Here is a 25521-nt window from a genome sequence, read left to right on the forward strand (position 1 = left end):
TTAGTTGAACAGTTGACTGTCTCCCAGGTGTTCCAGTCATCTGTTGAAAAGGTGCCAGGATCTGTGTGATTTCCCATGTGGTGACTCACTGCACCGGCTTAAACAGCGGCACTGAGATTCGTGGTGCTATTTTTGCCCAGGAATCTCCTGGCCTGGCTCCCTGTTCAGTCCCCTTTTGAATCGGATGAATGGGCAACTTCCCGGGGCTCCAATCACCAGCTAAAGGGCACCCGGACCAGTGTATTTTGTATGGAGAACCACCATGCCGGGGTGCAAGCAAAGCAGCCACGCCGACAAAAACAGCCACGCTGGCGACCCGTGGGGCTCCTCCGCCTGGGAATCTCCTGGTCTGTGGGCAATAAAAATGCGGTGTCCACTTACCCTCTGTGCTTTCACTGGGAGCTGCAGTCCTGAGCTGTTCCTAAATGGCCATCTTGCATCTATCCTCGAGTTTTAAGCACAAAACTGGGAAGCCATCTGGGCAGACACCGAGCTAGCCACAGGATTTTTTTTTTCTTACCCCAATGGCACCTAGATGCCAACAAGACAGAACAGTTCACTCTCCTGGAAAGGGGGCTGAAGCCAAGGAGCCAAGTGGTCTGGCTTGGCAGGTCCTACCCCCACAGAGCCCTGCAAGCTAAGATCCACTGGCTTGAAATTCTCACTGCCAGCGAAGCAGTCTGAGCTCCACCCTTCATGAGTGGAGGGGTGTCTACCATTGCTTAGGCTGGAGTAGGCAGTTTTCCCCTTACAGTGTAAACAAAGCTGCAGGGAAGTTCGAACTGGGTGGAGCCCAACACAGCTTAGCAAGGCCACTTCAGCCAGACTCCCTCTCCTCTCTGGGCACAGCATTTCTGAAAAAAAGGCAGCAGCCCCAGTCAGGGACTTATAGATAAAATCCCCATCTCCCTAGGACAGAGCACGTGGGGGAAGGGGCAGTTGAGGGTGCAGCTTCAGCAGACTTAAACATCTCTGCCTGATAGCTCTGCAGAGAGCAGCAGATCTCACAGCACAGCGTTTGAGCTCTGCTAAGGAACAGACTGCCTCCTCAAGTGGGTTTCTGACCCCCGTGTATCCTAACTAGGAGACACCTCTCAGTAGAGGCCAACAGACACCTCAAATAGGAGAGCTCTGGCTAGCATCTGGTGGGTACCCCTCTAGAACGAAGCTTCCAGAGGAAGGAATAGGCAGCAACCTGCTGTTCTGCAGCCTCCACTGGTGTTACCCAGGCAAACAGGGTCTACAGTGGACCTCCAGAAAACTCCAGTAGACCTGCAACAGAGGTGCCTGTTAGAAGGAAAACTAACAAACATAAAGGAATAGTAGCAACATCAACAAAAACGACGTCCACTCGGAGACCTCATCCAAAGGTCACCAACTTCAAAGACCAAAGGTAGATAAATCCATGAAGATGGGGAGAAACCAGCGCAAAAAGGCTGAAAATTCCAAAAACCAGAACACCTCTTCTCTTCCCAAGGATTACAACTCCTTGCCAGCAAGGGAACAAAACTGAACGGAGAATGAGTTTGACAATTGACAGAAGTAGGCTTCAGAAGGTAGGTAGTAACAAACTCCTCCGAGCTAAAGGGGCATGTTTTAACTCAATGCAAGTAAACTAAGAACCTTGAAAAAAGGTTAGACAAATTGCTAAGTGGAATAACCAGTTTAGAGAAGAACATAAATGACCTGATGGAGCTGAAAAATACAGCATGAGAACTTCGTGAAGTATACACAAGTATCAATAGCCGAATTGCTCAAGCGGAAGAAAGGATATCAGAGATTGAAGCTCAATGAAATAAAGTGAGAAGACAAGATTAGAGAAAAAAGAGTGAAAAGAAATGAACAAATCCTCCAAGAAATATGGGACTATGTGAAAGGACCAAATCTACGTTTGATTGGTGTACTTGAAAGTGACTGGGAGAATGGAACCAAGTTGGAAAACACTCTTCAGGATATTATGCAGGAAAACTTCCCCAATGCAGCAAAGCAGGCCAATATTTAAATTCAGGAAATACAGAGAATACCACAAAGATACTCCTCAAGAAGAGCAACCCCAAGGCACATAATCGTCAGATTCACTAACATTGAAATGAAGGAAAAAAAAAATGTTAAGGGCAGCAAGACAAAAAGGTCAGGTTATTCACAAAGGGACACCGATCAGACTCACAGCAGACCTCCTGGCAGAAACCCTACAAGCCAGAAGAGAGTGGAGGCCAATATTTAACATTCTTAAAGAAAAGAATTTTCAACCCAGAATTTCATATCCAGCCAAACTAAACTTCATAAGTGAAGGAGAAATAAAACCCTTTACAGACAAACAAATGCTGAGAGATTTTGTCACCACCAGGCCTGAATTACAAGAGCTCCTGAAAGAAGCACTAAATATGGAAAGAAATAACTGGTATGAGCCACTGCAAAAACATGCCAAATTGTAAAGACCATTGATGCTATGAAGAAACTGCATCAACTAATGGGCAGAATAACCAGGTAACCTCATAACGACAGGATCAAATTCACACATAACAATATTAACCTTAAATATAAATGGGCTAAATGCCCCAATTAAAAGACACAGACTGGCCAAGTGGATAAAGAATCAAGACCCATCAGTGTGCTGTATTCAGGAGACCCATCTCACATGCAAAGACACACATAGGCTCAAAATAAAGGGATGGAGGAATATGTGCCAAGCAAATGGAAAGCAAAAAAAGCAGGGGTTGCAATCGTAGTCTCTGATAAAACAGACTTTAAATCAACAAAGATCAAAAGAGACAAAGAAGGGCACTATGTAACAGTAAAGGCATCAATGCAACAAGAAGAGCTAAGAATCCTAAGTAAAGATACAACCAATACTGGAGCACCCAGATTCATAAAGCAAGTTATTAGAGACTTACAAAGAGACATTGACTCCCACACAATAGCAGTGGGAGGCTTAACACCACACTGTCAATATTAGATCAGCAAGACAGAAAATTAACAAGGATATCCAGGACTTGAACTCAGCCCTGGCTCGAGCGGACCTAATAGACATCTACAGAATTCTCCACATGATATCAGCAAAATACACATTTTTCTTAGCACCACATCACACTTATTCTAAAATTGACCACATAATTGGAAGTAAAACATTCCTCAGCAAATACAAAAGAACAAAAATAATAACAGTCTCTCAGACCACAGTGCAATCAAATTAGAACTCAGAATTAAGAAACTCACTCAAAACCGCACAACTACAAGGAAACTGAACAACCTGCTCCTGAATGACTACTGGGTAAATAATGAAATTAAGGCACAAATAAAGATGTTCTTTGAAACCAATAAGAACAAAGACACAACATACCAGAATCTCTGGGACACATTTAAAGCAGTATGTGGAGGGAAATTTATAGCACTAAAAGCCCACAAGAGAAAGCAGAAAAGATCTAAAATCAACACCTAAACATCACAATTATAAAAGAACTAGAGAAGCAGGAGCAAATAAATTCAAAAGCTAGCAGAAGACAAGAAATAACTAAGATCAGTGCAGAACTAAAGGGGACAGAGACACGAAAAACCCTTCAAAAAAATCAACGAATCCAGGAGCTGGTTTTTTGAAAAGATCAACAAAATAGACCACTAGCCAGACAAAGAAGAAAAGAGAGAATAATCAAATAGATGCAATAAAAAATGATAAAGGGGATATCACCACCAATCCCACAGAAATACAAACTGCCATCAGAGAATACTATGAACACCTCTATGCAAATAAACTAGAAACTCTAGAAGAAATCGATAAATTCCTGGACACATACACCCTCCCAAGACTAAACAAGGCAGAAATGGAGTCAAATCTCTGAATAGACCAGAAACAAGGTCTGAAATTGAGGCAGTAATTAATAGCCTACTACCCAAAAAAAGTCCAGGACTAGACAGATTCACAGCCGAGTTCTACCAAAGGTACCAAGAAACTGGTACCATTCCTTCTGAAAGAATTCCAGACAACAGAAAAAGAAGGAATCCTCCCTAACTCAGTCTGAGAACAGCATCATCCTGATACCAAAACCTGGCACAACAAAAAGAAATTTCAGGCCAATATCCCTGATGAAAAAATTTTGTTGATGTGAAAATCCTCAGTAAAATACTGGCAAACCGAATCCAGCCACATATCAAAAAGCTTATCTACCACGATCAAGTCGGTTTCATCCCTGGGATGCAAGGCTGGTTCAACATATGCAAATCAATAAACGTAATTCATCACATACATGATTATCTCAATAGATACAGAAAAGGCCTTCAACAAAATTTAGCAGCACTTCAGGACAGAAACCCAATAAACTAGGTATTGATGGAACATATTTCAAAATAATAAAAGAGCTATTTATGACAAACCCACAGCCAATATCATACTGAATGGGCAAAAACTGGAAGCACTCCCTTTAAAAACCAGGACAAGAAAGGATGCCTTCTCTCACCACTTCTGTTCATAGTATTGGAAATTCTGGCCAGTGCAATAAGTCAAGTGAAAGAAATAAAAGGTATTCAATTAGGAAAAGAGGAAGTAAAATTGTCTGTTTGCAGATGACATGATTGTATATTTAGGAAACCTCATCGTCTCAGCTCAAAGTCTCCTTAAGATGATAAGCAACTTCAGCAAAGTCTCAGGATACAAAACCAATTTGCAAACATCACAGGCATTCCTATACACCAATAACAGACTTAAAGAGAGCCAAATCATGAGTGAACTCTCATTCACAATTGCTACAAAGAGAATAACTTACCTAGGAATACAATTAACAAGGGATATGAAGGACCTCTTCAAGGAGAACTACAAACTACTGCTCAAGGAAATAAGAGAGGACACAAACAAATGGAAAAACATTCCATGCTCATGGATAGGAAGAGTCAATATCGTGAAAATGGCCATACACCCAAAGTAATTTACAGATTCAGTGCTATCCCCATCAAGCTACCATTGACTTTCTTCACAGAATTGGAAAAAAACTTCTTTAAATTTCACATGGAACCAAAAGCCCTCATAGCCAAGAAAATCCTAACCAAAAAGAACAAAGCGGAAGGCATCACACTACACTACCTAACTTTAAACTATGCTACAAGGCTACAGTAACAAAAACAGCATGGTACTGGTACCAAAACAGATATATAGACCAATGGTACAGAACAGAATAGGCCTGAGAAATACCACCACACATCTACAACCATCTGATCTTTGACAAACCTGCCAAAAACAAGCAATGGGGAAAGGATTCCCTATTCATAAATGGTGTTGGGAAAACTGGCTAGCCATATGCAGAAAGCTGAAACTGGATCCCTTCTTTACACCTTAGACAAAAATTAAGATGGCTTAAAAACTTAAAAGTAAGACCTAAAACCATACAAACCCTAGTAGAAAACCTAGGCAATACCATTCAGGGTACAGGCATGGGCAAAGACTTCATGACTAAAACACCAAAAGCAATGGCAACAAAAGCCAAAATTGACAAATGGGATCTAATTAAAATAAATAAAGAGCTTCTGCACAGCAAAAGAAACTATCATCAGAGTGAACAGGCAACCTACAGAATGGGAGAAAATTCTTGCAATCTATCCATCTGACAAAAAGCCATTTTCCAGAATCTACAAAGAACTGAAACAAATCTACAAGAAAAAAACAACCACATCAAAAAGTGGGCAAAGATATGAACAGACACTTCTCAAAAGAAGACATTTATGCAGCCAACAAACATATTAAACAAAGCTCATCATCACTGGTTATTAGAGAAATGCAAATCAAAACCACAATGAGATGCCATCTCACACCAATTAGAATGGCAGTCATTAAAATGTCAGGAAACAACAGATGCTGGGGAGGATGTGGAGAAATAGGAATGCTTTTACACTGTTGGTGGGAGTGTGAATTAGTTCAACCATTGTGGAAGACAGTGTGGTGATTCCTCAAGGATCTAGAAATAGAAATACCATTTAACCCAGCAATCCCATTACTAATACCCAAAGGATCATAAATCATTCTATTACAAAGGCACATGCATGCATATTTTTATTGTGGCACTGTTCATAATAGCAAGACTTGGAACCAAACAAAATGCCCATCAATGACAGACTGACTGGATAAAGAAAATGTGGCACATATACACCATGGAATACTATGCAGTCATACAAAAGGGTGAGTTCATCTGGACACAGTGGCTCATGCCTGTAATCCCAGCACTTTAGGAGGCCGAGGCAGGTGGATCACAAGGTCAAAAGATCAAGACCTTCCTGGCCAACATGGTGAAACCCAGTCTCTACTAAAAATACAAAAATTAGTCAGGCGTGGTGGCACACACCGCTACCTGGGAGGCTGAGGTGGAAGAATTGCTTGGACCTGGGAGGCAGAGGTTGCACTGAGTCGAGACTGCACCACTGCACTCCAGCCTGGTGACAGAGCAAGACTCCATCTCAAAAAAAAAAAAAGATGAGTTCATGTCCTTTGCAGCGACATGGATGAAGCTAGAAACCTTCGTTTTCAGCAAACTGACATAAGAACAGAAATCCAAATACTGCATGTTCTCACTCATAAGTGGGAGTTGAACAATGAGAACACAGGAACACAGAGAGGGGAACATCACACACTGGGGCCTGTTGGGGGGTTGGGAGCTAGGGGAGGGAGGGCATTAAGAGAAATACCCAATGCAGATGACAGGTTGATGGGTGCATGAAACCACCATGGCACATGTGTACCTATGTAACAAACCTCCACATTCTGCACAAGTACCCCAGAATTTAAAGTATAATTTTTAAAAAAGTAAACAAGAACATGAAACATAATTTTTCAAATTATTATAAGAACCACAAAGAAAATTTTAAAATAATAATTTGTTGGTGATGCTGTAAGGAAACAGTCACAATCATATTACTGGTTGTATTATTACATATTTTTTAAAACTAAATTAAATGAATCTTCAGTATCTAAGACAGCTAGAGACCTTGGGGCACCAGACTATAAGGAAGCTTGCCAGTGCATTCCTCCAGATTCTACCTGCGTCTTTGTCCCTGAGGATCTGGCTGTGTACCTTTCCTATATTGCTGTAATAAGTCTTAACCACACGTATAACTATATGCTGAGTGCTGAACATAAACTGTTGAGGACTCCCATCATGTGTACTGAGCATTGTGTATTACTTTTGAAGCAGGATTTTAAAAAAAGTATTAAGTATATTAATTTTTAAGAAACAAATAATGAGAAATTCAAATAATTACCTGTACAATAAGAGCATGTCTCCGTAACACATACTTCTGAGATGCCATATGAATAAAGGTTAGGCCTATACAGAGGCTATAGAGAGGTTCATCAGGGTGAGTGCGAAAGGCTTGCACATACTGTCCTGGAAAATGAGCAGTGGTGTCAGACCGTGTAACAAGAACAGAGTTCCTTATTTCTTCACCACTTTTAAGGCTAAACAAACATACTGATTTTAACATATACAAGGTGTACATTCTGTCTTAAATATCAACCAGACACCTATTAGTTTGAATTTTAAAACAATGTATAAAATATAACATAATTAGAAGTTCCCCGTGAATGTATCCTGACCATGAAGATTAATATGAATAACTAAATTAACTTTTTCTAGGCACAGTTACACATTTCCGTGTAAAGTAATACTTCCAAAATAAACAATTTATCATAATAAATAATCGTCTATTTTATGACCTTAAATCTATTTGGAAAGGAATGGAGGATATGTGTTTTGGTGAACATTTTTATAAATTCAGTTGATCTGTTTTATAAATTCAAATGTGGTAGATCATGGAGGTGAGAAGAGGAAAGTTTTGTTTTTTAGACTATGGTGTTGTTTTCCCAAACGTAGCAACTATTTTGTATCCAGTAACAGAATAAGAATTTGGGGATTTATGAATTACATGTATTCCATATATACAATCATCTCATGTCAAAAGCCTAATCATATGAAGTAGGGGAATTTAAGCAAGTTTTTCTCATAAAGGAATAAGATATAATATATCACATAGATTAAAACTCTATTCCTTCTGGCTTCTATTCTGGAAGGAATGGCACCACTGAATCTCTTAGGCAGCAAAGATGGTAGACTGCCATTTGTCTATCATTTTAACCTTTTGTAAAAGTTTCTAATATAGGAAAATAAATATTTATATTTTCTTAATCTGAAAAAATTCCACAAAGCAAACACAAAAGAGGAGTGTTTCAACATCTGATGTTTGAGGTTACCGGATGAACAATTAGAAAAACACCAGCCATATACAAAGAATCATGAAAGTATTAAATAGCCAAAAACCATAGTTTACTCATAAGATCTAAATCTGGCAAACCAGCTTTTAGGCAGAACATACATGCCTAATTTTAAGTTTAAAGATTTGGTTAGGTATTTTTCCACTTGTTTGCTTCTTAACTTTTTTTTAAAGGAGAGTCTGCATATAATACTTATTTACTTCTGATTCCTTATTACAGAAATTCTTTATTATAAATGATTAATGACGTTTTCTTGAGTTTAATTAGAATTAGTAAGCATCGCATAAATAAATCTTAATATAGACTTATCTCCTAAAGGAATGAACTTTCAGCAAATCTTGAATATGTTTTGCATTATAGCAAATTAAAATCAGGTGGCAAAAGCATCCATAATTAATGAAAATCATTTTAAAAATAAATAGGCCTAAGCAGGGAGAATTGACCTTTAAAATGAATTATAAGACCTATATAAGCCTTTTACAACCAAAGCTTAATAAGAATAAATATTAATATTAGTAATGACCATTTTTGCTATTATATCCACTTACTATATGTGCCAGGCACTGTTTTAATTTCTCTATATTGACTCAGTTAATTTTCACAATACTCTACAAAGTAGGTCCAACTATTATCTCCATTTTAGAGATAAACAAACTGAGGCAGGAGGAGGTAGAATAATTTGTCACAGTGGGGCTGCTAATTAACCCAGACAGTTCCACTGCAGAGGCTAGGCTCTTCGCCACACTATTTATGCTTGACAAAGTCACGTGCCAGGACACTTACCAAGCGCATGCTTAAAACTACCAGATACAAATGCATTGTGTCCGTTTAAGACACATAGGGCATGATTTTCTGGGTTTTTCAGCATCAAACGAAGACAGAAGCGATGATGTCGTACATCTTGGGAGTGCATGGTAACTTGATTGAAAATGTTCCAGAGCTGGGGTTTATTGACATTTTCCATTACCATTATCCTAAAATTGCAGGAAGAGGGTGAAGGGTAAAATAATGTAAAAATCTTCCTGATTCTAAAAATAAAACCCTTCAGTGCTGTCCTACCAGCACTGAAATGTACTACCCTCCAACAAGGAAAAGCAGACAGTTTCAATCTATTTAAAGCAAAACTCTCCTACGCAATGAAAGATTTTTTCCCAGAAAACGCTGCTTAAGTTAGTATTTCTACATCTTATTTCTACTTTCAACAGAACTTTTAAACTAAAACAGAAGCAAGTGGCTTAGGTTTCACTTTTTCTCTCCCTGCCCACTATAGCTGCAGTACTGAATAATAACTCATAATATTTGCCAGGCATTGTTAAAAGGCTTTATATATAACTCCTTTAACCTTTATTATAACCCTAAGAGATCACAGTATTATGATATCCTTTTATAAGTGGAGACTGTAGCACTTGAAATTACCTAACTAGCCTAAGGTCACACAGCCAGTAAGTGTCAGGGCTGGGATTCGAACCCAGAAAGTCTGGCCCTAGAGTGAATGCTCTCATATACTGCCTTTGACAATCACCAACGAACTGAATTAAACAGTTTATTGTTTAACAGTACAACCAAAAATAAAGTAGCTTCTAATCAAAGTAAATATACTTACTCTATTAAAGAATCTAATTGAAATAAATAACTGGGAAGTCACCTGATATAGTTGTATGCCTTTCTGAAATTTTTGTCCAGAATTGCAGCAGACAGACCAAAGTACTCTAGTTCTTTGCGTTTCTGCCTGTCATCGTAAAATGAATAATATTCCAATGAAGAATCTACAAGCAACTCAGCCTCTTGAAATCGGGATAGGTCACATAAGGAGTATATGGCCTTCAACAGAAGGTTCCACCAGTCATCCTTTGTCAAGACACTTGTGAGCACAGCAAATATTGCTAAAATGAGACCAATGAAAACCAGTTAGGACACTGTATTTCCAGAAACAGCAGTATTAGAAAAATTCACATCATCAATTTTAAGAGAAGCTTAATAACCATGAGCCTACATTGTTGCCAGTGCTCTCCTGACAAAGATGAGAAGGGGTAGTTGGTTGCTTACACTCCTTCAATACTACCCCTTTCTACTCTTCCAGTTTAACAATCTGCAATGCCAGGCATCTGAATCTGTTCTCTACAAGTTCCAGCTAATCCCATCTGCATTTCTCCATGCTGGCGAGGATATATCTCCTCCAGGGCAGAATAAGTTTACTTTCTATGAATACAGTCCCATAAAGAAGCAGTCACCAACCTTTTTGGCACCAAGGACCAATTTCATGCAAGGCAATTTTTCCATGGACCAGGGGTGAAAAGGATGGTTTCAGGATAATTCAAGCACATTGTATTTATTGTGCACTTTATTTCAATTATTATTATGTTGTAATATACAATCAAATAATTGCACGACACCAAAATGTAGAATCAGTGGGAGCCCTGAGCTTATTTTCCTACTACTAGACAGTCCCATCTGGGGGTGATGAGAGAGAGTGACAGACCATCAGACATTAGATTCTCATAAAGAGCGTGCAACCTAGATCCCTCGCGTGGGCAGTTTACAATAGGGTTTGCGTTCCTATGAGAATCTAATGCTGCCACTGACCTGACAGGACAAGGAGCTCAGGTGGTGATGTTCGCTTGCCCACCCACTGCTCCCCTCCTGTGCGGCCCAGTCCCTAGTCGGCCACAGACTGGTATCAGGATTGGGGACCCCAGTGATAGAGGGTTATGGACATACAGGCATTCAAATGTTTGCTCAGCAAATGATTTCAAATTCGTACTTTGAGAATCAAGTTGTTCTTTATCTTTTTCTGATCTCAATTTTCTCTGCCTTAAAATGTCTCTTTAACAACCTCTTTCTCTTCCTTAGTTCTTTGTAAAAAGCCTCCCTTTTAAGTATCAAAAGCCATAAAAAATTTTACTGTCTTTGATCCAATAATTTTCCTTCTGAGAATCTATCCTAAACAATCAAAATATGAACAAATCTGTGTGTATGAAAATGCTACTACATTATTGGTTATAAAGGAAAATTATCAAAAGTGATCATAGGCCAAAAAATAAGAAAATGATTAAATTATGGAATGTAATAACCTTAAATATAATAACTATGAAGAGAACAGAGCAAGATGATAAAATATCTATGAGAAAACATAAAGTGAAAATATTAGCGTACGAAGTTTCATGTAATACAAATAGGCTTAGTTCATCCTATCCTGGTACACCAGTGTAATGTGATCCTCATCATGATAAAATTTAAAACAACAAAATTTAAGAGCCTAAGAAAAACTAACCATGAACCTCCAATGAGGAATCACTGAATGAAAACAGGCAGATCACATAAAAAGAAAAATATAACATAAGGAAACATGGTTCAAAACAAGCTGCAGAGGTAGAAGCTGTCATCTTTTAAAGTTGTATTACTTGAGACTGGGTCACAGCAACTTATTTTCAGAGTTTCTGTGACTATTGCTACAGTTGTTAAAAATTATCTAATAGAGAATGGAATATATTTAAGTGAAGTCTCTGGACAAATCTATACTGTCATCTACACAAATTTCTTAAAATATATTTTCTTTTTAAAAAGTAAAATGAAAAGTTTTGTTTTACTTCTTTCACAGATCGAAGCAGATGCTTTCCTTTTTAAGTATTTACATTTAGCCTTTCCTTTTTAACACCAAATGTGTTTATTACCCTTGAGAGATTTAGATTAGGATATTTCATTTAATTTGAAAAGGATATATTTTCAGTTATAGTACTGTCCAACGTTACTTCATGAGTCTTTTTCAATTAAACCACATTTTATATAATATAATGCAAATGAAGTAATTACCTTTTGCATCACAATTTGCTGACTCTTGGTCATTGCTGTCTGATATTTTGTCTCTCGATACTTTAATAAGATAGAGATGCCTCTCTCCAGATTTGGAACTCGATATCAAACAGACTTGGGCTCGATTCATTGCCACCTGAATTCAAGATGAAAATTTCAGATTTTTTAAATGATAATTTTTTTGTTTAAAGTCTTGCTATGTTAGCTCAGGCTGGATTTGAACTCCTAGGCTTAAGCAATCCTCACACCTCAGCCTCCCAAGTAGCTGGGACCACAGGCATATGCCACCATACCCAGATCTAAAGAATAATTTTCTAAAGAAAACCTATGGGTCACAGGTGTCACAAATGTGACTGAAAGCTCCCTTAGTAAAAAAAAAAAAAAAAAAACCAAATTACTACATTAAAAAACTAAATTAGAAAGAACTGACTTTTTTTTTCTTACCAAAGGAATTTTGCGTCACATTCCTCGCCTCAGAAAGAAAAAAAGCAATTCACATTAACATTATAACATGTACACATACACACCCCAGAGATACACCCACAGAGCTACCTCCCTGCAAATAAGCCAGACTCAGAAAGAATATTAGATCTGGAAAATAGTTTTGCAAAGTGAGTAATTTTGGCTCACAGTACTGTCTACTGGGCGCATATCTGATAGCACTATGGTGCTCACTTTTCTAAATATGTACTAGGGAAGATTTTCACTTAAGCTGTTGTCAAGAACTTTTAGTCATATGCCAATAAACTCTAGCTTTTTTGTTTTTATCGGATTTTCACTTTTAGAGTCTGAGTTTAATGTAGTAAAACAATTATAAAGTAGTATAATCTATGTTTAAATAAAATAGTAAACATTTAAAAAGTCATCAAGGCTAACATAAAGAAAGATCATTACCCACCTTTAAAAGCATGGCTAACATAGTTAGTAAGGTATCCACATAACCATACATTTTTCCTTGTGAAAACAATAGAGTAGAACGATGAAGCAATAACTTCAGTTCCTAAACAAATAAGCACAAGATAATGAGCCTAACAAGATTCCTTTTCCATAAATTGTTTTATTTGCATAGAAACATTTTTAAAAACGAAACTTTAAGAACATTTGCATTTTTCAGAATTAAGTGCCAGTATTTTAAAAACTACAATTTATAATAAGTGGCTAAACAACCTAACACTTAAAATTATTTTTCAAAAACACCGAATTTAATACACTAAAATAAAATTTTGGATGTAAGCTATAGAGACATCCTTAACTGAGGAGAAAGTTCTAAAATATAATGTACCAAGAAAAACTTCCCTCTATGTGACATGGCCCACCTGTTGTGCAGCATTTGCATCCTGTGCTAAAGTATCTGGATCATACATTGGTTCCAGAGCTTCCAGAGCTTTCTCAGGCCGGCCCAGCTGCTGCTGAAGGGTAGAAAGTGAAATCCTTGCATCCAAATGGAGTGGGGCCAGATCAACCACCTTGCCGTAGCTTTCGGCAGCTCGCTCCATATAGCCTAAGGCTTTTAAACATTCTAAGACGATTTTAAAAAAAGCGTTAAGTATGAACTACAGATTTGTAAACTGGCCAAAGTGGCCTTTCCATTTGAAAAGAAATATAGCAATATAAAAAATTATAACAAAAAATGAATATGTATTTCTAGTACTCTGAAACATCTATCCCTAATCTCTATCAATCAATCAGTCAATCTCTCTAATTAAATTGCTATAAGTAGTAATCAGTGTATACATATAATTTTGGGTTCTGCTTTATTCATTGAGCATTAAACACTGACTTCATTGGCATTTTGAATGGTTACATAAAAATCAAATTTTTACTCTAATAAATAATACTGCAGTAAACATCTTCACATATATAAACCAGAGCACACAATTGGCAGACCAGTGTAACCCAAAGTTGTGTTTTATTAGGCCACAATGCTTTTAAAAACTATTACCATCCTATATTTCCTAAAATTAGGATTTTAATAAAATCCAGGGTACCAGAGTCTTTTGAAAATTCTGTATTTGGCACCAGTGGGTGCCCCATTCCCACATGGCACATCAGTCTAAGCAGAGAAACTGCCCTTTAGAAAGGGCTCGTCAGTTCCCACCTCTCCCTAGCATTCTCTCTCCCACTTCACTCATTTGTGTTACATGCCAGGCTCCCAAGTTTTGTGATCCTCAATATAAACTACTTCCTCTCATCCCACTCAATTAGTTCCTGGTACATTCTCACAAGTGAGGATACTGGGCCCTATTTCTCAAACTTTACACCCAATCAATCAATACATTCAATCATTTAAACCTGAAAATGAGTCTCTGTAAGCATTTCTTCTTTCCATCCTTTTCACTGCACTGGATCTCCTAAATATTTCTGCCTCCAGTTGCTATCTCAAATCTCTCCTGACCATCATCTTTAGGTTAAATTTTGATAATAATGGAAGGACATTAATATGAATGGACCATCACAATGACATCACAATTTCTTACATTTACTTATTTTTCACTTTTAAAAACATTTTGTTATTATGCTACAAGCACTGAATTCCTCTAATTATATATATACTGATCCCAAATTTCTTTATGATTTTTAGATGACTCTGAGATTTTACCTTCCATTCATCTCAAGCTACATGGGCTCAAAATGGAAATAGCATTTAACAGAATCATGATTAAATAGGATTTTTAAAGTGTACATCATTAGTAACAAAGGAGCAGTTTCAATATCACAGCCCTAATTAGAAAGGCAATAAAAACTCAAGTAACCTGCTCATGTCTTTAAAATTCAAATCTTACAAATAATGCAACTTTTTATGACGGTATTACATTTGTATTCTTATTCATTCATCTAAACAGAAAATTATTATCTTAATCATTAAGTGCTCTCTTTCCTAGATCATATCTGTGATGTGAGTGTGCTATTACCCCAAAATGCCAATCAATGCTTCTCTAGCTATAGCGAACTTTCTGTCATCATGTAAAACTTAAGAGCCACTGGAGCTTTCTGCCATCACGCAGAATTTGAAACTAAGACTATTCGATTTTTAATGTGTCTTTCATGTTGAATCAGTAATACTTTTTGCTTTCATGTATTTCTTCAAAAGATGTAATCATGTTCTTAAGCTATCTTTTCTAGTCTAAATCATTCACTTCAGATTACTGTGGACTTAGGCACAGTGTAATAAATGGCTGATAAAACCCAATTTTGAGCATGGGTGGCTCAAAGAGCATGAAAAATATATTAATTTTTCCCAAAATAACATATTAAATATAAGTCTGTAAAACCTCTTCAAAAGTAGATTTTGCCCCCAAGTCTGACAATCCTGTGCTGGAAACCAGAGCCTATGGTTAAGACAGGTTCAAGACAGGCATTTAAGGGACATGTGAGTCCTACTTCACTCTGGTATCATTAAGTAAATCGTTCCTCCAAAGCATTAGTGATGGAGAAATCACTTAGTAGCCTAGCAAGACAATTTAAAATACTGACTTTCAAAAACTGCCCTGAAACCAGAAATACTTGCACTTAAAAGTGTTACCTGCATGACGAAGCCAAACTACTGCAAGGTTGTATCTTTCAGAGCAAACAAGAGCACTGAGGAGGGGAAGTGCAGAGTTATATTCACCAACATCCAGAAAAGCTTCAGCAACATCTAGGTATAGGTCTCCCATATCTTCAGGATTCTGTTCTACTAGTGTTGTCAAGAGAGGCTAGACCACAAATAAAAGCCCAAAGTTAAACATTTATTACAAACCTGCACATCTATCTGTAGCTTTTCTCCCCCGCCCCCCAAGGATGAAGTCTTACCCTGTCACCCAAGCTGGAGTGCAGTGGCACAATCCTGCTCACTGCAACCTCCACCCACTGGGTTCAAATGATTCTCGTGCCTCAGTTTCCCAAGTAGCTGGGATTACAGATGTGCACCACCAGGCCGGGCTAATTTTTGTATGTTTAGTTGAGACGGGCCAAGCTAGTCTTAAACTCCTGGCCTCAAGTGATCTACCGGCCTCAGCCCCCTGGGTTCAAGTGATTCTCATGCCTCACCTTCCCAAGTAGCAGGGATTATAGATGTGCACCACCAGGCAGGGGTAATTTTTGTATGTTTAGTTAAGTTGGGGCCAGTCTCAAACTCCTGGCCTCAAGTGATCTACCTGCCTCAGCCTCCCAAAGTCTACAGCTTTCTTTTTAACCTACATATCAGTTATATGAGGCAAACTGAAAAGGAGCAAGGCTTAACAAAACCAGCTTTATATAGTCATTTTTCTGTTCACTTCTGCATCTTTATTTTTAAAAACTCATACCCATTAAACACATTTTGTGGATCTGTTTAGAGGCAGGCAATGCAAGAACTAAGACACAGCTGATCTGTTTTGCTCTTCCTCTAACCAACACCCGTGCCTCAGGGCTTCTGTGTTTTTGGAAAGCTGTTTCCTTAGATATCCCCATGGTTTACTTCCTCACTTCCTTCAGGTCATTATTCAAATGTCACTTTTTTTTTTTTGAGACAGGGTCTGCAGTCTCTACCTCCTGGGTTCAACCAATCCTCCCACTTCAACCTCCCAAGTAGCTGGTACTACAGGTGTGCACTACCACACCCAGCTAAATTTTTTGTATTTTCTGTAGACATAGGGTTTCACCATTCAGGCTGGACCTGAATGCCTGAGCTCAAGAGATCTGCCTGCCTAAGCCTCCCAAATGCTGGGATTATAAGTGTATGCTGTGGCACGCAGCCAAATGTCACCTGATCCCCTATTGAAAACTGCAGCTTTCCCCTGCTCCCAATATTCCTTATTTTCTTCCTTGTTTGATTTTTTTTCCCAGAACACTTAATCACCAGACAATGTCCTGTATGTTATGTATTTATTTTATTCGTTATCTAATCCCATTAAAACAAAAAAGACATCCTGACTCATGAGGGTACGGATTTATATATTTTACTCAATGTCTTATTCTAAGGTCCACAAAGTAGATATAAGTCCTTTTTTTTTTTTTAACAACAGTATACTTGGTCCAAAGTCAGCAAATAAGAATAGCTGTCAGAATTATTACCAATGATCTAACTGTCTAAGGACAATCTCAAATTCTGATCTTTAGATTGTTATTTTAAAAGAAAAATAAATTACTATAAGCCCAATTCCAAAACAATTTTAGTTTTTATAAGATATTCCTACAAAATTATTTAATGCTTATTGTTACTTCCCTAATTATTAAGAAATGTGAAATTCTAGAGTCAAGTTATAATTTCTTGACATCTAAAGAAAACAGATAGTACATGTGATGAAGTATCTCAAGTGCAGATCTTGTTACATACATTAAGTGGTTCAAGGATGTTGAGATGTACAAGGCAGACCATCAGCTTCACTGTGATATCTATTGGCACGCCATCAGGTATAGTGCAGGTAACATTCTCAGGAGCTGGGGAATAGACAGACAAGAAGCAGTTCCTATATGCAAACTTAAAATATGTATCTTCTATGTAAGATCTCATTTATTTCATTCAAAGCAAATGATTCCACAGTCAATTCTTAATGTGGCCAATTCCATTAACAAGTTCTTATATCTCTTTCAGTCTGTCCTTTGGCAGCAAGTATGCTTCCTATTCTATTTCTAATACCTTACATACTTATCCAAAACATACTCTCACATCTTCTACTAAACTACAGAGAACTAAAATGACAAAAACAATGAGGATGTATGAACCTTCTTTTTTTTTTTTTTCTTGAATTGAAAGGTCTCTCTCTCTTTTTTTTTTTGAAATGGAGCCTTGCTCTGTCGCCCAGGCTGGAGTGCGGTGTTGTGATCTCAGCTCACTGTAACCTCCACCTCCCAGGTTCAAGCAGTTCTCTGCCTCAGCCTCCCAAGTAGCTAAAATCACAGGCACCCACCACCATGCCTGGAGAATTTTTGTATTTTTAGTAGAAATGGGGTTTCATCATCTTGGCCAAGCTGGTCTTGAACTGCTGACCTCGTGATCCACTCGCCTCAGCCTCCCAAAGTGCTGGGATTACAGGCATGAGCCACTGCACCCAACTGAAAAGTCTCTTTTTAGTGTTCACTAGAAATAGGCTAAGAAAAGGATAAAATAATACTATGTTGTTTTCTAAAAACTCATTACAGCAAAATAATTTTTAAAGCCCTGGGAAATTAAAGGAATTTTTATGCACATTTAAAGTATTTTGCAAAGTTTAATAAGTTTACATGTTATATGCAAATAATACACTATGTTATATAACGGATTTAAGTATCCAAGGATTTTGGTATAAGGGGTTTCCTGGAGCCAATCTCTCATGAAGACTGAGGGGAGACTATATTGCCTAAAATTACCAAGTTATAGAAGGATATGGACAAGTTTAATTAAAAGACTTTTTATCACTGAGCTCTGAGACAATAACTGATATTAGAAATCCAGTTGAGATATTCAGTCTGCTCAAAGAGAGAATTTACCTACCATATAAATTTACTCACACTAAGCCCTAAGCTCCATGAGGGCAAGAACCATGTCTAACTCAAGGCTATATCCACAGCATATTTCTTCTGTGGACAGTAACTAAGGTCTGAGTGAGGACTAAACACAATGCAGTAATTTTAATGAGCCTTTGACTTTACTAAAATGGGATTCTATCTTTATCATGTATGGGTTCTATATTCCAACTCCATCACTTTAATTTTCTTTCTAAAATGCTGTTTGCTAACAGTCTGAATGTTGGTGTCTCACCAAAATTCCTGTGTTGAAACCTAACCCCCATGGTGAAGTTATTAAGAGGTGGGTCTTTGGGAGGTGGTTAGGTGGATGGGATTTGTGCCCTCGTAAAAGACGTCTCTTGTTTCTTACTTTTGCCACGTGAGGACACAGCAAGAAGGCACCATCTATGAGAAAAGGGCCCTCACCAGACACCAAATCTGCTGGTGCCTTGGACTTCCTAATCTCCAAAACTGTGAGCAATAATTTCTATTGTTTATAAATTACCCAGTCTCAGGTCTTTTGTTATAGAAGTCCAAACAGACTAAGTCCAATAAAATATATCTATATGTTTTAACTTTCAGCAAGAAAGGTAACTTATAGTGTATGAAATACTTTAAATCTCAGCATAGGCCTTAAAGATACAGTATGTACAGATGTGTAAGTCAGAAACCTTGCTTTCATATCAAATCACAAAGTAAAACACAACCTTTGTTGAATACAAGATTATGCCTAAAATCAAGTGATTCAGGAAAGCTGAAATTTTGTTGCAGGCAGATGGAAACAAACAAACAAAAAATAGTCACAATCTCAGTATGAGACAAGGCCAACTACATTTGAAAAGGTACGAAGGTCACTTCATAATGCTACAGGGCAGTGCTACTCAAACTATAGTCTGGGACCTGTGCAGGTCCACAAACTGTTACCAGTTCAATCAGGTAAGTATGGAGATTGAGAGTATTTAGATTAGTATTTAGATTAGTAAATCTAAATTAGTATTTAGATTGAGATATTTTAATGGCAATTTGATAATTCCAAGGAAGGTAATATATATATGTATAGCCCCTACAGCTTACATATTATTAACTAACATTTAACAACGCTAACTTTTAAAAAGCTTGTCTTTGTGTCACTGATACTATATTCTCCTGAATTCTCATCAAGTCTTTCACATTTAGAAGAATTTAAAAATGTGACCGTCAATAGGCAATACAATATCTACCAATAAATGGTCTCATTTTTAAAAATGCATACTAGAAACTACCCTTGCTTACTTCAGATTTGTTTTATTCTCCCAGTCTTTTGGACATATCTTTTTTTTTTTTTTTTTTTTTTTCCAAGACGGAGTTTCACTCTTGTTACCCAGGCTGGAGTGCAATGGCGCGATCTCGGCTCGCCGCAACCTCCGCCTCCTGGGTTCAGGCAATTCTCCTGCCTCAGCCTCCTGAGTAGCTGGGATTACAGGCATGTGCCACCATGCCCAGCTAATTTTTTGTAGTTTTAGTAGAGACGGGGTTTCACCATGTTGACCAGGATGGTCTCGATCTCTTGACCTCGTGATCCACCCGCCTCGACCTCCCAAAGTGCTGGGATTACAGGCTTGAGCCACTGCGCCAGGCTTGGACATATCTTTTTCTTTAAAGTTATTTCATCAACTCTAAGCTGCCAGATTTCAGATCTAAGATGCACCATTATTTTGCATACTAAAAAATAAAAAAGGCACTACTTAAACTCTAACCTGTTGTTGATTTATGTTCTAGGGAGACAGGGAGGGAGGAACGGAGGATAAAATATATTAAACAACAAAATGATTATATATACAATTAAAACTGGAACAGAACTTAGCATTTCTAATATTTTTCAAAACAAAGGACAGCAATAATTTTAACACAATTAAGAAGAAAAATCTTAATCAGAAATTCACACCACCCTGATCACTCAACAGTCCCAACCATAGCCTGTGATCTGCTCCTGCTCATCCAAGCAGTGCTCCCACACCCTGTGACTCAGTATGGATACACTCCCCATGGTGTCTGCTTAAACTGGGCCTCTGTAAACATCTTCTGATCCTTCTATACTGCCTTTCTCTATTTTCCCATAGCATCAACTGTGCTACAGAAATTATCACACAACTCTTAAACTGGATACATTTCATTTGAACGCCTCTTCCACCTCCACTTCCTTGAGAGAAGCAAATGTTATACTCATCTGTGTATTCTCCACACACCCAGCAGTCCTTTACAAGAAACTTATTGAACTGAGTTTCCCTTCCTCAACAACTTTCCACTTCAATATTTATCTGTCCCATATCTCACCTTGGGCTTACTCTCTATGAATTAGCACAGGCTGGCCTGTGTAAGTGAATTACTACTCACCATTAGGATGGATCATATTTTAAATAACAGTTTTTGTTTCCGAATAATTATGCCTTAGCCCAAAGGATTACATAATGACAGAATTTTTAGGCATCATGACAGGCCACGGAGGGAGTTGTTCTGAAGCACGCAGGACTCAGTACCAACCCACTTGCCCCTCCTCAGAGTCCATCAAAATCCTCAGAGGGTAGAGGCTGAAGGTACCATACAGGAATTTTCTTACAAGAGCATGGTTATATACTCTGCTCATAAAGATCAATTTTGCTACAACTTAATATAGGGTCTTGAATGTTAGTATTTTTACAGAATAGGTTAATGAGTATGGTACAAAGAGACTCTGCAAGCCACACTTAGGTATGACTTTCTAACCAGATCACTAATTATACATTTGAGTTTTCAAACAATGTAGAGTAATCACATTAGTTTCTACTTTTTATGTGAATGCTTAAGCTTAAGGTAGAATTTTTTAAATGAGAGCATTTTAGATCCTATTTGAAAAGTAAATTGCTTTAGCGCTAACGGTTTTTGATAAACTTCTGTAATTTGTTTTTTTCCCTTTAAAAATGAAAAAAATTGTCAGTGAAAAATGCCATGTTCAAATGGACATACTAAAAAATAAAAGGGACTCAAAACAAATTTTTTTAAAGATTACTTATAAGTCAATACTCACAAGATATGAAATCTCTGAGAAAAAAATGCTTCTTGGGAAAATTTATGAGAACATTAACTATCAACTCACCACAGTATGAAATAAATTTTCACTCTAAAACACCACCTTATGACCAAGAGAGGATTATATACACTTTCCTAAGCAGAGGAAACTACAACCTTTATTCTCTTCTGAGGTGCCTTCTTCTGAAGTGCCTTCTTCTGAAGTGCCTTCTTCTGAAGTTTTTTTTTCCAGCACAATTCCAGAAAAATCTGTAATTACCTAAAACAATGGGAAAGAAGAAAGGAAATAATAAAATAGTTACGTATGAAAAACATTTTCATAATGCAAAGATTTGTACAGTCAATTCAAATAATCCCTAATATAAAAATAGGCTATAAAAAGAAAAAGTAAGTCTTTTAAAAATGAGAAACCCTTGATCTTGGACTTCCGAGATAATAAAAAAAGAAAAAAAGAAGAGAGAAACTCTGTGACCCATTAACATTTTAATATCCTATTAACTAATGCAAACTAAATATATATAACTCTTCTATAACAAACCAACCTACCTTGCCCCAACCAGTTTAAGAACTAAATCACAGCAATTCATCTGACTGTTGAGTCCTGCTACCCTGAAGTACACACATACTTGGCACCTGTGATAATGGCAATATTTTTTTATTATGTAACTGCACTTATTTCACACTGAATTGCTACAGAATCTAGAAATCACTTGTTTCATACAGACTTTATATATATACATAACTAAAACGAAGAACTGCCAATTTTTAAGAATTTCTAGAACACAGAAACACATTCAAAACCTAACAGAGAAACACATAAGCATTCCTACCTCCAAAGCTTTGTCATACTGTTTGTTTGAAATATATAGTTCAGCTGCTATGTTAACATCTTCCATGGAGACTAGGCCCTGGTGTTTTGAGAAAGCTTCATCAATTATGTTAATAGCAGAAGTAACATCATTGGCTTCATAGTAACTCCTAAAAAAAAGTAAGTGGCAAAATGGATGAATGTTTACTTAACGTCAATTATAAAACTCATTTCTTGCTTAGGCTATATAACAATGAATGGTGATTTTCATTTTCTTAGAATTTGAGAGAAATATATATTTTCTTAAAATCATAATCAGAACTGATCCAGAAAAAATGTGCAACGTCATTAAAACAGTGTCATAATTTCAAGCATCTCACTCTCCAAAAATCATTCCAGCTCATTCCCTCTGTAATCCAATACCAAACTCTTCTACCTCAACAGATCTACAAAGCATAGGTCCTACCACTTTTTCACCATCACCTGCACCCTTCCTGTACTTACTTTCTTCCCTCTCCATGTGGCCCAACATTATAATTACTCCTTTGCACATATCCTCAGTTCTCTTACCCTGCTGCTCTTCCTTGATTAAAATCACTCAATAAAATTCCAAGCCTGGTTAAAATCCAACTATATCTACTCTTCACTACCACCTGCCCAGCTGACCATGCCAACTGGTCTCACTCTAAATTAATGACCAGTACCCTCAAGCAGGTCTGTGGTACTGATGAGCAGTATTACTAGTTACCTATTTCAGTACTTCTCAAACTTGAATGTGCATATGGATCAACTGACTATCTTGTAAAAACACGTGTTCAGATCTAGTAGAGCTGGGGCAGGCCTGAGATCCTGCATTTCTGACAAGCTTCCAGGTGATGCAAATACTGCCAGTCTGTGGGGCAGTAATGTCCTAGACAACTATTTGACATCTTCTATCTTCAAACCTCCAGCAGTCTCCCAGTCCTCACTCTCAGTTGATGACCTTGCTTGATATTTTTACCAAGAAAAGGGAATCAAATCAGAACATCCCACATATATCCAGCACCTCTATCTTGTTACCAGTATCTTTGGCCGTATCATCTGCCTTCCCCTTTATCAGAGATAAATGATTGTATACATGAAAATAACCCCGAGTTTGATCCCATTCCCTATAATCTACTTAAGGATATTACTCAGGAAACTGCCCCTTCCCTCACAAATCTTCAATGTGTTCCTCAATTTTTGATTACTCCCACCTAAATAAATTGTAATTTTTCTCAACTTAAAAAATTCTCCCATCCCTACAACCCATTCCTCTGCTCCCTTTGCAAATTCCCCCAAAGTTGTCCACCCCTCATACCATCTCCAATGCCTCTCCTCCCATTCTCTTTTTAACCTAATCCAATCAACTTTTCCTCTTCCCCACTCAGCCAATATTTCCAATCAACTTGTTGCTAAATCTGTCAATTCTCAGTGCTCATTTTACATGATCTATCTGTAGTATCTCACACAGATGATCATCCCTCCTCCTTGAAGTGCTTTCTTCAATTAAATTCTAGAACATCACGTTGTTCTCTGTTTCCTCCTACTTCACTTGTCATTTCCTTTTAGTCTTCCTGCTGTTTCTTCTTCTTCCTGACTTCTAAACATTGAAGTGTCGCCCTCTATACCCTTTCCACCTCCCCAACCCACCCTTCATATTCAATATATCAGAAAATCTTGAGAGCTCAGCCTTCAAAACACATACATAATCTGATTACTTCCTACCAGCTTCTGATGCTTCCATCCTGGTCCACGTTACCATTTTCCTTTCTGTGTATCACTATAGTAATTTCCTAACTGGTCTCCATGTTTCTGCCCTTCCACTGTTCAATCTATTCTCAAAAGAGCAGCCAGAATTGATGCATTTAAAATTTAAGTCAGACCATGGCACTTTTCCTCTCAAAACCCTCCAGTGACTTCGAAACTCATTCCGAATAAAAGCCAAAGCCCTTACAATAGCCCAAAAGGGCTAAATGATCTATTCCTGATACCTCTCTGCACTGCTCCCTTAATTCTTCAGCATCCCTAAATAAACTTTGCACATGCCATTTCCTTTACTTGTGATACTCTTCCCTGAATATCTGTTCTCATACCTCCTTCAGTTCACCTTTAGTCAGTATGACCATACCACAGAGAATTAAGTCCGTCTCTAATCATTCTATCTTAAAAATAACACTGCCCATACCTCAAATCCCTATTCCTTTTTCCTGCTTTATTTTTCTTCATATTACTTTATCAACATCTGATGTACTACATATTTAGCTATTTATTTACTGCCTATCACCCTCACTAAGGTTTACAAGAGCAGGGGATATTAAAAAGTTGTTAAATAGTAGCCATCCTGGTTTCCTGTATAGTATCTAGTGCCAAAGATATATTCAATAATATTTCTGGAGGGAAAGTAGGGATTGAAGGGAAAACCTAAACAGAAGTTGCAGTGATAGAATTCCGTGAAGGAAAGACCTTAGTGGCATTGGCAGACTGACAATCATTAATCATATATAATACTCAAAAAAGTATTATATATAATGGAAGTGGAAAACCAATTTACTATATAGGCCACCTAACATTTCACAAAGTCAAAGCCTACTGGACTAACCACTGTGACAACTACAGATTTAACTAACAGCAAATAACCTGGGAAGACCTTCAGTGCTCATGGTATTCCATCAGGGATCAACTTAGGGTTGCCTTCCCTCAACAAATTTCCTAGAAATGCTTTCTAGTAGTCCTGTATAACCCATCCCTGGGAGGGTAAGGGAGAGTTTCACAGCTAAGCATCATTGTGATAAAGGCCATGGGATTAATAGGGTTAACTCTAATGTACCCTGATGGAGATTTTACTCCTAGACCAAAATATAATATGATATCTCTAGAATAAAAAGCATATCACAAGGCACTGCTCAACAAAAATGTTTCCTACTTTGTTTTGCCTTGCAGCATACCAGAGAAGTAAATGCAGTAGGGTATATTTTAGAATAAAATACATACCACCATCAATAACGTGCCAACTGTAAAAGAAAATTTTTATAGTCTTAAAATATTATGTACTGGCTCAAGATAAATAATAAAATAATAATAAAATAAATAATAAAATAATAAAAGACCCTGGATCATTAACATTTCATTGGCACATATGCAATAA

General features: G+C 37.5%; 1 protein-coding gene across 2 annotated transcripts in view; it reads right to left on the reverse strand.

Annotated features, from left to right (window-relative positions):
- Positions 1 to 25521, reverse strand: part of GTF3C3 (general transcription factor IIIC subunit 3) — a 48938-nt gene that overhangs the window by 12086 nt on the left and 11331 nt on the right. For both annotated transcript variants that reach the window (XM_017538756.2, XM_037742093.1), the window contains exons 7-16: positions 22378 to 22525; positions 21704 to 21806; positions 17352 to 17455; positions 15579 to 15750; positions 13372 to 13574; positions 12954 to 13055; positions 12056 to 12191; positions 9891 to 10128; positions 9029 to 9219; positions 7237 to 7361 (exon numbers count right to left, since the gene is read on the reverse strand). In XM_017538756.2, coding sequence (XP_017394245.1) covers positions 7237 to 7361; positions 9029 to 9219; positions 9891 to 10128; positions 12056 to 12191; positions 12954 to 13055; positions 13372 to 13574; positions 15579 to 15750; positions 17352 to 17455; positions 21704 to 21806; positions 22378 to 22525 — 1522 coding nt within the window. The remainder of the gene's footprint in view (positions 1 to 7236; positions 7362 to 9028; positions 9220 to 9890; positions 10129 to 12055; positions 12192 to 12953; positions 13056 to 13371; positions 13575 to 15578; positions 15751 to 17351; positions 17456 to 21703; positions 21807 to 22377; positions 22526 to 25521) is intronic.

This window comes from Cebus imitator, unplaced genomic scaffold (genome assembly GCF_001604975.1).
Source record: "Cebus imitator isolate Cc_AM_T3 unplaced genomic scaffold, Cebus_imitator-1.0 Scaffold113, whole genome shotgun sequence".
Lineage (NCBI taxonomy): Eukaryota > Metazoa > Chordata > Mammalia > Primates > Cebidae > Cebus > Cebus imitator.